Raw genomic sequence first — 15,028 nt, 5'->3', positions numbered from 1 at the left:
CATCCGCGGGTTGTTTATAAACCATGACTTTATAGGTTGTCTGCAAAAAATACGTGGACTGTTTGTAAATAATCATTGGATTGTTTTCATATAATATATTACGTAACTAAATAATGAAAAATTGCACCCATTTTGTGTGTAAACATTTTTACATTTGGCGCCCCATGCCCCCATAGTTACTGTTGAGTTCACTGCTTTGATTACGCAACAACGACAATATTAAAATTATGCAACTTTAGTAAACATTAGACATGTGGAGACAGAGAGCATGTGGCCGTGGGAGGTCGTAAACATACACCTTCAGCGACCAGTCGCTTAGCTTTGTTTTAGTTTCATTTTACATAAGCTGTGAATAATCGTTGTATTAAAGCGAGGAAGCTTTCTTATGGTAAGTAAATTTAAACTATATTTGCATCACTATCATTTAAAGTTCCTAATATGGCGTTTAAACGTTTCAAATCGACAAATTTATCTGCTCGATTATGTATATATTAAATTATGTCGGCCTTGTACATCCATTGAAGTGTTGTATCTGGAAGCTTTGGATGACTTTGACATTAGAGCGTACTCTAGCTGCAGTCAGTCAATACCATTTCGTTTTATTATAAGCTTTTAGGTAGATTTGAGATTGAATATATGCTTTTTATGTACGAATGATTGCATGTAGCCATAATACTGCAACTCAGTCCGTCTTGCATCACATATTTTTATTTGTGTGAAGTTTATTAAATTGCAGTGATCGTTGCAATACCTACTAACTGTAGTGTCAGATCAGCTTTACCTGGGTAAATACACACATCTAAAATTTGAATTCCTTGTATCTCATAATCATAAGATAATACGACACAGTGAGGTATATTGTCAGGTATTACTATTAGCTACGGTTTGGAGACTCAATTGTCTGTTTTAAAAATATGCACACCGGCCAAGCTAAATTCCACTCAAACTAGGCGGACTGACTCAGTGTAGTCCCGTTGTCCTATCATATCGTTGTGTATTTTAGAATACAATATATACTCTTGTGGGAAATATTATTAGATTTCCGGTATCGTAATCGAATTTGTTAACATTTAGCGTTGCTAAACGTTGTTGTTTTGCAACCGTACAGAATAAAGAAATTACATTTATGCATAAAGGGCCTGTTCACACGATCCAATTTTGTCGGATCCAATTCACTTCTGATGGATGTTTTATAGTCTGTTGACTTGCAAAGTATATAGGCAGAATGGGCGGCAAATAAACTAAGTAAAGATAAAGCCAATGCAGCACTGCTTTAGTAGCTTTACCAATAACAAACTACATTCCATTTCCATATGTCAGAATCAGAAGTGAATTCGATCCGACAAAGTTGGATCGTGTGAATGGCCTTTAGTGATGGAGGAATTTTCACTATTTAACATTGCCCAAAAAGAATCTGGTACGGCGTTGTCGCTTATAAAGTACACTGGTTTTGCCGTTTTGGTACAATTTGGTACAATAACATTATTACTTTCTTTGTCTGGGGTGACATTTATGAACTAGGTACAATCTAGCCATTTTTACGTTTTCTCTAACCGTGCAATTTTACCCCAATGTTTCATACTTCGACCGGGGCATTCGATCAAATTTCAAGACATTTTCAAACACAAATTCAAGCAACTCAACCAACTCTGACTTTTTGTCTCACGGTCTCACGATGGTTGACCTGACCTTGCAAGTTGCGTTCGAAATAAAATATAACCTCACGCGATGTTCGTTTAGCCAATCATATTCCACGACCATAGACAATTAACTACAATAAAATGCTATTTCGGCGGAAACACAATCACTTACTAAGGAGGTATATGTGAGGTACTCCAAGCTGGTAGGTTCTGTTTTTTCGTTCCAGCAAATTTGCATGATTGCATGTATGAGACTATATTACTTCTACTATATATTATGTACGTATTGCCGATTAGGTCATTGATTATTAGTCATATAAATTGAGTTTGATTTGAGAAATTAAATGTCTTGATATTTAGGATATAGTTGATGATCATTGTGGTTATACAGATAATTGTCAGCTCAAAAGAGCTGTAAGGCAATTCTGCAATATCGTATACGGTATATTTAAAACACGTAATTGAATACTGTATGCATGTACAAGTTAGATATTGAATTCACTCAACTCAGTGAGTGACATGTTGCATTTGATTTGGCCAGGTAGGAATCATGTGTATTATCCAGCAACCACGGCTCTTTGCCTTGATCACGAAGAAAGATTGCTTTCCCACGTAACGCGCTTGCTGTGCTTAGCTGGGTTTTAATTATAAATTTCTGTATATTACAATGATCACCAATAAGTGCGATCTACGTTCTGGCACGTATCTCATTCGTTTTACTGCATGTGGGTGCACATTCCCCCAGTCTAGGCCAGAGGGGTGCGGGTGGGGTGCAATGTAAATTTTTGTATCAGTTAACATTTTTAGGAATTATGTTACTACCAATCGACCCATTGCATAATAGACCAATTTTCGGAATTTTCGGAAAATGTATTATTACTAAACTTAGTAAATTGCCAAGTTTGACTGCAAAATATTGTAAAGTACGAAAAATATAGCCATGCGAAGATGACAGAGCCTTATCCGAGGCTCTTATAATCTACTTATTACCATCTCAGTTTAATAATTTATAAATCGATATTCACCTCAGCTTTGGCGAATAATAATCACACGCATGCAAACAAAAGTTACAGCCAGGAAATCCTTAGCTTCCTTAGTGCTTTTCAACACTAACCCATCGTTTCTTTCAGATCAGTGAGTGCGTAATTGACTTGCGGTAGATTGTATTCCTTCATGTATATACATCCTGATTGCTTTAGATAATATCGATCGAGTGAAGAAGCATGATGGAGAGAATTGTTGATCATTATCATACGGCAATGGAGCTAGGAGGTGGGACACTTTTCATGATCTTTTAGAGCAGTATTTTCTTTTTTTCTTCATTGTTCAAAACGGCACACTCCTTATTACCAGAGGCTCTGATTGACTGATAGCAATGGGTTAAAACATCATGCCCAACAAGTGACGTCATAACGTGGGTTACGTCTTTTTTATGCATTGTGTTACGTAACAGTTAATAGTTATTCTGCTCACTCTCGTCGTACATGACTAACGGCTAACTCGTCGGCTATCAGCGCATAAACGACTCGAGTTCGCAGATTAACTGTTAGTTAATTATGCAAAAAATCCAAACCCTCTGATTCGCTAATAGCTTTGAGTGAAATCGTCGTGTCCAACGTATGACGTCATATGTGTGATACGACTTTTCTTTCACGCTATTGCGTCATAACGTGTGATAAATTGTTGTATCCCATGTTTGACTTCACATGCACCTATCGGAAGAAGGCATCAACGTCCCAAGGGAGCGGTAATGTGAAACTGACACAAATGCAAGCGAGTTTAAACGTTAATTCTTTTAAAATAATAATAAAACAATTATTGAAATCGTTTTTAACGTGATATGAAGAATTATCAAGAATTGAATTCAAGAATGAAGAATTATCGGTTGATAACCACAATCTTCAGCTTGATAATTCTTCATGTCATGTTCAACCATGCACATTCAATAATTGCTAAATAATTCCCTAATTAAAAAAATGATTTTTAGATCCTCGGACGGCAAACTGGCCATTTATGTCGACGCCATGGTCCACACTTCTTTTAGTTTTCTTGTATGTCATGATAGTCAGCCTTGGTCCTCGAGTGATGAAGAGCAGAGAAGCATTCGATTTGAAGGCGATTCTTGTAATTTATAATTTCGGCTTGGTTATTTTATCTACATATATGTTATATGAGGTAGGACAGCCAAGATACATTACATGAGTCTTGTTAAATTCTATATAAGATAGTAATAGATAATTATGAGCAGTCCCTAAATGCTGTCAGAGTGCAGTGAATATAAAAGATATTGTGTTTCAAACAAATCGCAGTGTATCAAACATATCCATTTTTTCTTACATTGCATGCTTTACGTGATATACAGTAATATAAGATATAAGTAATATACAGTATAAACATATAATCTAAATCATATATAATTTTTAGTAGATAATTTTGACTACAAAAAACCCTTCTTGTAATTGCGTTACAACTTTATCGTTTCAACAAATTTAGAGCAACCTTAAATAAAATAGACTGCGAGTTTCTAGATCATGAGCTATGTGCCAAGATGCAAAACATCCTTCTTCGACACTTGTAAACAATAAGAGTGGATGCAAGGCATACAACACGAAAATAAGGCCCAGATTTGTTCTCGGTTTATGGCTTTTTCCCACATATATTGGTCAAAATTCTTTTCTGTGCACGTCTTCACGAAAGATGCATAACCCGAGAGTAAAGAAAGCTTAAACCAGTAGGTTGCGATGCAATTACCAAAAAGGTTTATACATCCTTAAACGCAATTTTTTCGTTTTGCTAATAGTACTTGGCTTCAGTGTCATCCACACCTGGTTTCAATTATTGGTGCCAAGGCGTTGATCCTGGGAATCATCCAAGTCTTTTAAGGGTAATTCAGTATGTCTAGTGTGGTTTCCAAACCATGTATATTCTATTATAACTGTGCTCAACCACAGAAGCATAATTAATTGCGCGGTCATTAAAATGCTACTTGCAAAGTCTACATATATGCAAATCAGAGTTTTATGACGCGAATTTGTAGCAAATCGAAACTTGACCCACTGATTGCTTATATTGCCTTTCGTTAAAGCAAAAACAACGGACCTTGCTTTTTGCTTTCTTGATCATATAGGCTACACATAAGGGCCTAACTTTGTAAAAATCGGCACAAATATTGGTCAAAAATTGTTGTAGCCTGTAGGCATGACATTGGTTAAGTAGGTAGTTTATATTTTGCGACAGATACCGGCCACCGTCTGTACCAAATCAATTTAGTCAAAGTTAATTAAGTCCAAAGTTATTTTTCGAAAAAAAAACGGCATCCGAAAGCGGAACAATAGAAATGCATGCATTTTAGGATGCAGTAGCACTGTACAAACTAGTGCATCCATGTATTGTGCATGTCTACAATGCCGACCAACATATCTCATGAGCTTGATAAATGGCATATAAATGCATGCCAAAAATTTGATTGTTCTATTTTTTATCTTTTCTAGCATGCGAGTGTTACATGGTTGTATTTTATTTCTAAATTTATAGAGTTCTTTGATACAGTAAGTATATATTATGCGTTTGGATCCCATTGCACCATATTCCCCCTTTAAACTAAATTAAAAAGAGTGAGACTAAATTTAAAACCCGGAATTTTCGGCAGTATATAGCTGGAAAGAGCATGCTAAAATTAGCAAAATTGGGAAGTTTAGTTTCGAAGAATTGAAAAGTGTAAGTGATTAAGGATGCAGGATGAAGTTGGCAAATTTTGTATAAATTAATATTACGCGCAAAAAAGTCTCAAGTTACCACTTGTGGTGAAGAGGCTTTTTCGCGGGCGTTACACTAATTCATACAAAATATGGCAATTTTGCAGAGCTTTATATTTTCCCATTTTTAAATATTTGGCAACCAAACTTATTTTTAGAAGCTCTTTTCAGCTAAGCTGATGAATTTAGTTTGAATATTGAGTTTGAATTTAGTTTAAATGGTTCATTTCAAACCCATACAATCCTGACCACAAAAAGATAAGGAATTGCTTTTTTCGTAAAGTAAATGAGTTATAATTAAGAAATAAAGAAACTCAGTTCTGTCGAGATTCCCTCTTCTGATTCGCGTTGATCTCAGATCAGTTAATTATATGACAATCGACAGTTTGCCCTAGCTGGGGTGGGGGAGGGGTGGTTTGGAGCTGATTGACATGCGTGAAACTCATGTGATAGTATACGTGTTGATAACTATGTAAAAGTAAGTATATTTGAACACTCTTTCTCCTAGTTCTTTTTTATTCTGCGCAAGAAAGACAATCAAGTTAGTTTTTTGCACGTGTACCATCATATAAGCGTCTGTTTGTTGTGGTGGACCGTAGTCAAGTGGAATCCTGGTTGGTTGAATATTAATTTATTATTTCTGGAATGAATATTTATTTCATAGTTTAATTTTTTAATCGACCCTCTAAAATTTCAATAAAAAACCGAGGCAGAAAATAATCGAGTTGAAGTTCACAGCCGCTCCGTGTAGTGGTTAAAATACAGATGATTACTTTTGGATTTTGTTATCAAGATTTAGATTTACTTTTTGACACGATGAATCTTGGTGAGGGTAGGAATTGCTCTTCATATTCATGATAACACTGGGGGATGTTTGTTAGTTTTTCGGTTTTTAGCCCAAAATACAATTTGCACCTTGCATGTGATGCCCTGTGACTTGAAATTATTGAACCACTTTATTTAATGAAAATATTTCGAGACGTCATCTTCTTGGTCCAATATTCCTTCTTGTAGTTATTTCAGTCAATTATCTCTGAGCGAACTTAATAATTTTACACCCACTTTGCCCCGGGGCCCTGGAGGAACTCGTGATGAATATTAAGAATATGAGCTATATAGGTTATATGCGGACTCTCCCTAAGAAGATATATGGCTCTTCCAGATATAAAACAAAGAAATGCCATCCCAGCACACTTCATGCATTCACCCCCGTTAGGTGTGCGCCCCTGTCGGTAGATTTTACGTTCACGTAATTTATATATTTACATTTTTTTAACAGGTGGAACAAGTAAGTGCATTCTTCAAGTGACCTGATAATTACACTGCTCTCTAACGTCGTTTTGAGATATCTCGTGTATTTAACGATTATACCATGAACCCGAGTCGTATATATAATTGTTAAATTTATAAAACGAGAATTTTATAACATTAACAATGTGTAAAATTCTGAATTATGAAATTCTGTATTACTGGCTATTTTTAATACCCGCTGTATATGAGCTGATATACAATGTAGTCCAGTGACCAATCAGATTCCGTAACAGCTCATCCAGTTGATCTGAGTATAAAAATCAACCAGTGAGAAGCCAGATACCGGTGCTTGAGAAAGAAAGCGTAGACAGCGTTTGTTGTTCAGTCAATTGTAAATTAGAATCTTAATTTCGCGCCATTCAACCTGTCAGTCTTAGTAGGAAAAACGGGGACAAATGATTCCAAGCGCATAATAGCTCGAGGCACCTCGATCATGACCTAATGATCTCAGATCAGCTGGTATACGACGAGTATAGCTATATTATAGTCCACAATGTCTGTGGAAAGTTATCCACTCTAGATTCGCTCGTGAGATTTTGCATGTTGGTAGCGTTGGGTCACCTGGTCGTTTGTTTTTTTCCACATTCATGGAAAAATCTCACAGATCCACCTTAATGTATACGTCAATGCAATTTCTTTCTTTTTAGCTTATTTTGGAGCATCTTTAAATTGTTTTGTTCACATCGTCATGTATTTCTACTATATGGTGTCAGCACTTGGACCTAAATACAGGAAATATTTATGGTGGAAGAAATACTTGACTTCGTTACAAATGGTATGTTACCAAGCAATTATATTCCTTAAAATTATTCCATATTAATGACGTTTCAAAGTGGGATTACCAAAATTTCAGGATGGGCGCTGGTCGTATAAAGTCCCAAGTTCCATAAAATTTTTGAAAATTATACACACACTATTGGCGATTGCTTATTTTTTACTCGTGCTCTAGGAGAGCATGAGTTTAAGTTTCGTCGTGTGTAGGTCGCGTTTTGGACCACGATGACTGCTGCAACTGCAAAATACCATATATACTATCTTCCCAGGCCCAGGGTAACTACAAAGACTTAACTTACGCTATAGGTTCCCACAACACGCCATGATTGTGCCCTCAAGTAATGCTATTAAATCCCTACAACACAATCCCTCCCAATCCAACACAGCACGAGTGTACGCCTAAGCCGGCGTCTTTTGATAAATTGTCATAATAATAATGGCAAAAATTGGCATAGTAATAATAATGGCAAGAAATTTTAAAAAACTTTTATAATTGAATAGAATAGTCATTAGTCAATGCTGTCTTAAATGTAAACGAAACGTTCATTAATGCCTGTTTTAAACATTTACCATTTTTTTAGATTCAATTTACCATGCTTTTAGTGTATATCTTACACGCGATAACCATAAAAGATTGTACATTTCCACGTTGGGTGCTTGGATTGTTTTTCTGCTATGGTATCTCTCTTCTGATACTGTTTGCTAACTTCTTCGCTAAGTCATATATAAATCGAGTGACTGCAGAAAAAGGACAGAAGTCAAATTAAAGATCGTGAAACAGCATTTCGAAATTCAGAACGTAATTTTGAATATTTCGTTATGATTCAAAGATGTGGTGTATCAATCATGCAATCAACGCCTGTACGAAAATGATGGCGAATGTACATTTCATCAGAACGCGTTAAAAAAATGTCTGCATGAACGGCTAAAAAAATGTCTGCATGAGAACGCCTGCGATTTCACAAAACATTGAGAGTTTTAGGCCGTGCGAGGGAAACAGTTACGCATATGTTTATCAATAAAAATCACACATAAAATCACAACCTCGTAATTTCCAGGGCTAATTTTGGTGATACATTCGCACCAAAAATTGCAAGGCCAAACGGGCCTAACGATTCAGAAAGCAATATCCTCTTACATATCAGGGACGTAGCCAGACCTTAAAGAGGGGGGGGGGGGGGCCGTGAGGCTAGAGTTTCAACTTGTCTTTCATGACAATAACAGTCAACACTGAATATTAGCCTGGACTGAATAAAACAAGCATACTTGAAAGACTGAGTAGATTTAATTCTTCTTAATTAAATTAATTCATTTCGAAGTAAGTATATAATATTAGCAATAAATTTTTCAAAGAGAGGGAGCTGCGGCTCCCACGACTCTCTCCCTGGCTACGTTCCTGTTACATATAACTTCTGATTGCATGCATTTTGGTAAAATGTACATTCCGCCATGTTTTAATTGTATTGTTGTCACTGCCGTCTGTTCCGACGTGTCAAGATGGCGTTGCGTTTCTGGAATGGTATCATGATATATGTAATAGTGAATATCTGATATCTAAAATTAACATATTGGACCTCTATCTTTGTGAGCTGCATAGCTATATGTCGAATATTTTGATGTCGAAATTAATGTTTGTAGGCTAATAAATTAAATTCATAAGTGCGGGATTCATAATTTTAAGTCAAACTGTTGTAAAAACACTTTTAACGAAATGAAATTACCGACTTGAGGTAATAGTTATTCTCTTAAGAGAACCTCCAAATTAGGTGCCCAAACATCGGGTAATTTTAGAGCTAGTAATCACTATCATATTCGGTGGATAGCGCTAGCAGCTTTAGTATACCACTGTACACTGCATTGTACACTGCAACGTTTGGTGCTACCTTTGTGCACTAGCAAAAAGTTTAGCTTGTATGAAATTATACATTTGCATAAACATAGAAAGCATCCAACAGAGAAAATACACTCTTTCATAAATATTATGTAAGAGTTTCCATAACTGTTAATAAGGTGCCCCAACTCGCAGTGCCTTAGACTGCTCTGCCAACCAGAAGAGTAGCTACCTCAACAACAACACGTACTGTTAGAAAAAATTGAAATTATCCCTTGATGATAAAATCTAACAAAAATGTTTTCGCATGAGGTACATGCAGCCCGAGAGTGGCAGCGGTGGGATTCGAACCCACGCCATCTAAATGACTGGTGCCTAAAACCGGCACCTTATTTAGACCACTCGGCCACGCTACCTAAGCCTGCAGCTGTTGCAATTTGGGACACCCTGTTTGTACATAACTGAGCAAAGTTTATTGCATTACTCTTCAAGTATAAAATAGACGTGACGAACCTACACACACAACTGTAGACCAGACATCGTAGACCATTTTAAGTCTGGCGCTTTCGACCGCTAGGCCAACATGACTGTTCAAAGTATTTCGGAACTAATATCGCTTTGTTCGACGTTATCGACGGGGAAACGACAGAAGTAATTTCAAAAAGTATTTTTTAAAACAATATTATAGGAGTACTAATTTAGCATTAGTGAAAACTTGTCAGGTGTGGAATTCGAACCCACGCCCACCATTGTGGACCAGAATTCCTCATCACGTTCTTGAGTCTGGCGCCTTAGACCGCTCGGCCAACCTGACGAGTAGCTACCACAACAACAACACCTAGTGGCATAAAAAATGAAAATTATGCCTATATTATGATGTTAAAATCTTAAAAAAAAATGTTTCCGCATGACGTACATGCACCCTGACAGTGGCAGCGGTGGGATTCGAACCCACGCCATCGAAATGACTGGTGCCTGAAACCAGCGCCTTAGACCACTCGGCCACGCTACCGACAACGCGGTGCTGCCCAACTTTCCATATTGAAAAGGCTATTTACCCATGACGAGTACTATTGTGTGTGCAAATGCATTACAATTATGTGGTTTAGTATCTCTCTTATTTGTAGAAAAGTATGCCAATCCGGATTGGAACTTTATATCCACTGTAAAATATTGTGTCTATAGTGTATTCTCATCTTCACTTACTTTTTTGAATGTTTCACTTTCTTTTTCACGATAGGAGGTGTGAGGAAATTTTGACCAGCTAAAAAAACTTTTTCTTACACGTCCAATTTTGTCAGGTGTGGGATTCGAACCTACACAGACAACTGTGGACCAGATTTCGTAGACCATTTTAAGTCAGGCGCTTTCGACCGCTATGCCAACCTGACTGTTCAAAGTATTTCGGAACTAATATCGCTTTGTTCCACGTTATCGGCGAGGAAACGACAGAAGTAATTTCAAAAAGTATTTTTTAAAAACAATATTATAGGAGTACTAATTTATTATTTGTGAAAAATTGTCAGGTGTGGGATTCGAACCCACGCCCACCATTGTGGACCAGAATTCCTCACCACGTTCTTGAGTCTGGCGCCTTAGACCGCTCGGCCAACCTGACGAGTAGCTACCACAGCAACAACACCAAATACTATAAAAAATGAAAATTATGCCTATATTATGATGTTAAAATCTTAAAAAAAATGTTTCCGCATGAGGTACATGCACCCTGACAGTGGCAGCGGTGGGATTCGAACCCACGCCATCGAAATGACTGGTGCCTAAAACCAGCGCCTTAGACCACTCGGCCACGCTACCTAAGGCAGCAGCTATCACAATTTGGGAAACTCTGTTTCTACATAACTGAGCAAAGTTTATTGCATTACTCTTCAAGTATAAAATAGACGTGACAGTAATGCTAAAATTGCATGGAATTTGGCAGCGGTGGGATTCGAACCCACGCCATCGAAATGACTGGTGCCTAAAACCAGCGCCTTAGACCACTCGGCCACGCTACCTAAGGCAGCAGCTATCACAATTTGGGAAACTCTGTTTCTACATAACTGAGCAAAGTTTATTGCATTACTCTTCAAGTATAAAATAGACGTGACAGTAATGCTAAAATTGCATGGAATTTGGCAGCGGTGGGATTCGAACCCACGCCATCGAAATGACTGGTGCCTGAAACCAGCGCCTTAGACCACTCGGCCACGCTACCGACAACGCGGTGCTGCCCAACTTTCCATATTGAAAAGGCTATTTACCCATGACGAGTACTATTGTTTGCGCAAATGCATTACAATTATGTGGTTTAGTATCTCTCTTATTTGTAGAAAAGTATGCCAATCCGGATTGGAACTTTATATCCACTGTAAAATATTGTGTCTAGTGTATTCTCATCTTCACTTACTTTTTTGAAAGTTTCACTTTCTTTTTCACGATAGGAGGTGTGAGGAAATTTTGACCAGCCAAAAAAACTTTTTCTTACATGTCCAAGTTTGTCAGGTGTGGGATTCGAACCTACACACACAACTGTAGATCAGATTTCGTAGACCATTTTAAGTCAGGCGCTTTCGACCGCTATGCCTACCTGACTGTTCAAAGCATTTCGGAACTAATATCGCTTTGTTCCACGTTATCGGCGGGGAAACGACAGAAGTAATTTCAAAAAGTATTTTTTAAAAACAATATTATAGGAGTACTAATTTAATATTTGTGAAAAATTGTCAGGTGTGGGATTCGAACCCACGCCCACCATTGTGGACCAGAATTCCTCACCACATTCTTGAGTCTGGCGCCTTAGACCGCTCGGCCAACCTGACGAGTAGCTACCACAACAACAACACCTATAGTAGTATAAAAAATGAAGATTATACCTATATTATGATGTTAAATCTTTAAAAAAATGTTTCCGCATGAGGTACATGCACCCTGACAGTGGCAGCGGTGGGATTCGAACCCACGCCATCGAAATGACTGGTGCCTAAAACCAGCGCCTTAGACAACTCGGCCACGCTACCTAAGGCAGCAGCTACCACAATTTGGGAAACTCTGTTTCTACATAACTGAGCAAAGTTTATTGCATTACTCTTCAAGTATAAAATAGACGTGACAGTAATGCTAAAATTGCATGGAATTTGGCAGCGGTGGGATTCGAACCCACGCCATCGAAATGACTGGTGCCTGAAACCAGCGCCTTAGACCACTCGGCCACGCTACCGACAATGCGTTGCTGCCCAACTTTCCATATTGCAAATGCTATTTACCCATGACGAGTACTATTGTGTATGCAAAATGCATTACAATTATGTGGTTAGGTATCTCTCTTATTTGTGGAAAAGTATGCTAATCCGGATTGGAACTTTATATCCACTGTAAAATATTGTGTCTATACTGTATTCTCATCTTCACTTACTTTTTTGAATGTTTTACTTTCTTTTTCACGATAGGAGGTGTGAGGAAATTTTGACCAGCTAAAAAAACTTTTTCTTACACGTCCAAGTTTGTCAGGTGTGGGATTCGAACCTACACACACAACTGTGGACCAGATTTCGTAGACCATTTTAAGTCAGGCGCTTTTGACCGCTATGCCAACCTGACTGCCCAAAGCATTGTGGAACTAATATCGCTTTGTTCCACGTTATCGGCGAGGAAACGACAGAAGTAATTTCAAAAAGTATTTTTTAAAAACAATATTATAGGAGTACTAATTTAATATTTGTGAAAAATTGTCAGGTGTGGGATTCAAACCCACGCCCACCATTGTGGACCAGAATTCCTCACCACGTTCTTGAGTCTGGCGCCTTAGACCGCTCGGCCAACCTGACGAGTAGCTACCACAACAACAACACCTAGTGGCATAAAAATGAAAATTATGCCTATATTATGATGTTAAAATCTTAAAAAAAATGTTTCCGCATGAAGTGCATGCACCCTGACAGTGGCAGCGGTGGGATTCGAACCCACGCCATCGAAATGACTGGTGCCTAAAACCAGCGCCTTAGACCACTCCGCCACGCTACCTAAGGCAGCAGCTATCACAATTTGGGAAACTCTGTTTCTACATAACTGAGCAAAGTCTATTGCATTACTCTTCAAGTATAAAATAGACGTGACAGTAATGCTAAAATTGCATGGAATTTGGCAGCGGTGGGATTCGAACCCACGCCATCGAAATGACTGGTGCCTGAAACCAGCGCCTTAGACCACTCGGCCACGCTACCGACAACGCGGTGCTGCCCAACTTTCCATATTGAAAAGGCTATTTACCCATGACAAGTACTATTGTTTGCGCAAATGCATTACAATTATTTGGTTTAGTATCTCTCTTATTTGTAGAAAAGTATGCCAATCCGGATTGGAACTTTATATCCACTGTAAAATATTGTGTCTAGTGTATTCTCATCTTCACTTACTTTTTTGAAAGTTTCACTTTCTTTTTCACGATAGGAGGTGTGAGGAAATTTTGACCAGCCAAAAAAACTTTTTCTTACATGTCCAAGTTTGTCAGGTGTGGGATTCGAACCTACACACACAACTGTGGACCAGATTTCGTAGACCATTTTAAGTCAGGCGCTTTCGACCGCTATGCCAACCTGACTGTCCAAAGCATTTCGGAACTAATATCGCTTTATTCCACGTTATCGGCGAGGAAACGACAGAAGTAATTTCAAAAAGTATTTTTTAAAAACAATATTATAGGAGTACTAATTTAATATTTGTGAAAAATTGTCAGGTGTGGGATTCGAACCCACGCCCACCATTGTGGACCAGAATTCCTCACCACGTTCTTGAGTCTGGCGCCTTAGACCGCTCGGCCAACCTGACGAGTAGCTACCACAACAACAACACCTAATACTATAAAAAATGAAAATTATGCCTATATTATGATGTTAAAATCTTAAAAAAAATGTTTCCGCATAAGGTACATGCACCCTGACAGTGGCAGCGGTGGGATTCGAACCCACGCCATCGAAATGACTGGTGCCTAAAACCAGCGCCTTATACCACTCGGCCACGCTACCTAAGGCAGCAGCTATCACAATTTGGGAAACTCTGTTTCTACATAACTGAGCAAAGTTTATTGCATTACTCTTCAAGTATAAAATAGACGTGACAGTAATGCTAAAATTGCATGGAATTTGGCAGCGGTGGGATTCGAACCCACGCCATCGAAATGACTGGTGCCTAAAACCAGCGCCTTAGACCACTCGGCCACGCTACCTAAGACAGCCGCTATCACAATTTGGGAAACTCTGTTTCTACATAACTGAGCAAAGTTTATTGCATTACTCTTCAAGTATAAAATAGACGTGACAGTAATGCTAAAATTGCATGGAATTTGGCAGCGGTGGGATTCGAACCCACGGCATCGAAATGACTGGTGCCTTAAACCAGCGCCTTAGACCACTCGGCCACGCTACCGACAATGCGATGCTGCCCAACTTTCCATATTGCAAATGCTATTTACCCATGACGAGTACTATTGTGTGTGCAAAATGCATTACAATTATGTGGTTAGGTATCTCTCTTATTTGTGGAAAAGTATGCTAATCCGGATTGGTACTTTATATCCACTGTAAAATATTGTGTCTATAGTGTATTCTCATCTTCACTTACTTTTTTGAATGTTTTACTTTCTTTTTCACGATAGGAGGTGCGAGGAAATTTTGACCAGCTAAAAAAACTTTTTCTTACACGTCCAAGTTTGTCAGGTGTGG

At 38.1% G+C, this 15,028-nt stretch overlaps 1 protein-coding gene and 16 non-coding genes across 18 annotated transcripts; 1 reads left to right on the top strand and 16 right to left on the bottom strand.

Annotated features, from left to right (window-relative positions):
* Nucleotides 1-273: 273 nt before the first annotated feature.
* LOC114529533 (elongation of very long chain fatty acids protein 4-like) lies at nt 274-9,111 on the top strand. 2 transcript variants are annotated; one of them, XM_028551350.1, is made up of 9 exons: nt 274-388; nt 2,840-2,912; nt 3,628-3,815; nt 4,441-4,524; nt 5,132-5,188; nt 5,904-6,009; nt 6,675-6,683; nt 7,354-7,481; nt 8,062-9,111. In XM_028551350.1, the coding sequence occupies exons 2-9, from the start codon at nt 2,864-2,866 to the stop codon at nt 8,245-8,247; spliced, it is 807 nt and encodes a 268-aa protein (XP_028407151.1). In that variant the 5' UTR covers nt 274-388; nt 2,840-2,863; the 3' UTR covers nt 8,248-9,111. The 2 variants fall into 2 exon arrangements, with proteins under 2 accessions (XP_028407151.1, XP_028407152.1); XM_028551351.1 differs by lacking the exon at nt 274-388 and adding an exon at nt 1,783-1,843.
* A 916-nt stretch (nt 9,112-10,027) lies between these two features.
* Nucleotides 10,028-10,125, bottom strand: Trnal-caa. Its single transcript is given in 2 exon segments — nt 10,028-10,073; nt 10,088-10,125. It is a non-coding gene; the product is annotated as a tRNA-Leu (tRNA).
* A 116-nt stretch (nt 10,126-10,241) lies between these two features.
* Nucleotides 10,242-10,323, bottom strand: Trnal-cag. The gene has a single exon. It is a non-coding gene; the product is annotated as a tRNA-Leu (tRNA).
* A 508-nt stretch (nt 10,324-10,831) lies between these two features.
* On the bottom strand, nt 10,832-10,929 carry Trnal-caa. The gene is given in 2 exon segments: nt 10,832-10,877; nt 10,892-10,929. It is a non-coding gene; the product is annotated as a tRNA-Leu (tRNA).
* A 115-nt stretch (nt 10,930-11,044) lies between these two features.
* Nucleotides 11,045-11,126, bottom strand: Trnal-uag. Its single transcript has one exon. It is a non-coding gene; the product is annotated as a tRNA-Leu (tRNA).
* Nucleotides 11,127-11,244: 118 nt separating this feature from the next.
* Trnal-uag lies at nt 11,245-11,326 on the bottom strand. The gene has a single exon. It is a non-coding gene; the product is annotated as a tRNA-Leu (tRNA).
* Nucleotides 11,327-11,444: 118 nt separating this feature from the next.
* Trnal-cag lies at nt 11,445-11,526 on the bottom strand. Its single transcript has one exon. It is a non-coding gene; the product is annotated as a tRNA-Leu (tRNA).
* A 506-nt stretch (nt 11,527-12,032) lies between these two features.
* Nucleotides 12,033-12,130, bottom strand: Trnal-caa. Its single transcript is given in 2 exon segments — nt 12,033-12,078; nt 12,093-12,130. It is a non-coding gene; the product is annotated as a tRNA-Leu (tRNA).
* Nucleotides 12,131-12,246: 116 nt separating this feature from the next.
* Nucleotides 12,247-12,328, bottom strand: Trnal-uag. The gene has a single exon. It is a non-coding gene; the product is annotated as a tRNA-Leu (tRNA).
* A 118-nt stretch (nt 12,329-12,446) lies between these two features.
* Trnal-cag lies at nt 12,447-12,528 on the bottom strand. The gene has a single exon. It is a non-coding gene; the product is annotated as a tRNA-Leu (tRNA).
* Nucleotides 12,529-13,037: 509 nt separating this feature from the next.
* On the bottom strand, nt 13,038-13,135 carry Trnal-caa. The gene is given in 2 exon segments: nt 13,038-13,083; nt 13,098-13,135. It is a non-coding gene; the product is annotated as a tRNA-Leu (tRNA).
* A 114-nt stretch (nt 13,136-13,249) lies between these two features.
* Trnal-uag lies at nt 13,250-13,331 on the bottom strand. The gene has a single exon. It is a non-coding gene; the product is annotated as a tRNA-Leu (tRNA).
* A 118-nt stretch (nt 13,332-13,449) lies between these two features.
* Trnal-cag lies at nt 13,450-13,531 on the bottom strand. Its single transcript has one exon. It is a non-coding gene; the product is annotated as a tRNA-Leu (tRNA).
* Nucleotides 13,532-14,037: 506 nt separating this feature from the next.
* On the bottom strand, nt 14,038-14,135 carry Trnal-caa. The gene is given in 2 exon segments: nt 14,038-14,083; nt 14,098-14,135. It is a non-coding gene; the product is annotated as a tRNA-Leu (tRNA).
* A 115-nt stretch (nt 14,136-14,250) lies between these two features.
* Nucleotides 14,251-14,332, bottom strand: Trnal-uag. The gene has a single exon. It is a non-coding gene; the product is annotated as a tRNA-Leu (tRNA).
* Nucleotides 14,333-14,450: 118 nt separating this feature from the next.
* Nucleotides 14,451-14,532, bottom strand: Trnal-uag. The gene has a single exon. It is a non-coding gene; the product is annotated as a tRNA-Leu (tRNA).
* Nucleotides 14,533-14,650: 118 nt separating this feature from the next.
* Nucleotides 14,651-14,732, bottom strand: Trnal-aag. Its single transcript has one exon. It is a non-coding gene; the product is annotated as a tRNA-Leu (tRNA).
* Between the last annotated feature and the right edge of the window lie 296 nt (nt 14,733-15,028).

The sequence above is a fragment of the Dendronephthya gigantea genome, unplaced genomic scaffold, assembly GCF_004324835.1.
Source record: "Dendronephthya gigantea isolate DGI-Jeju-01 unplaced genomic scaffold, DenGig_1.0 000057F, whole genome shotgun sequence".
Classification (NCBI taxonomy): Eukaryota; Metazoa; Cnidaria; class Anthozoa; order Malacalcyonacea; family Nephtheidae; genus Dendronephthya; species Dendronephthya gigantea.
This window is presented reverse-complemented; position numbering and strand designations above follow the sequence as displayed.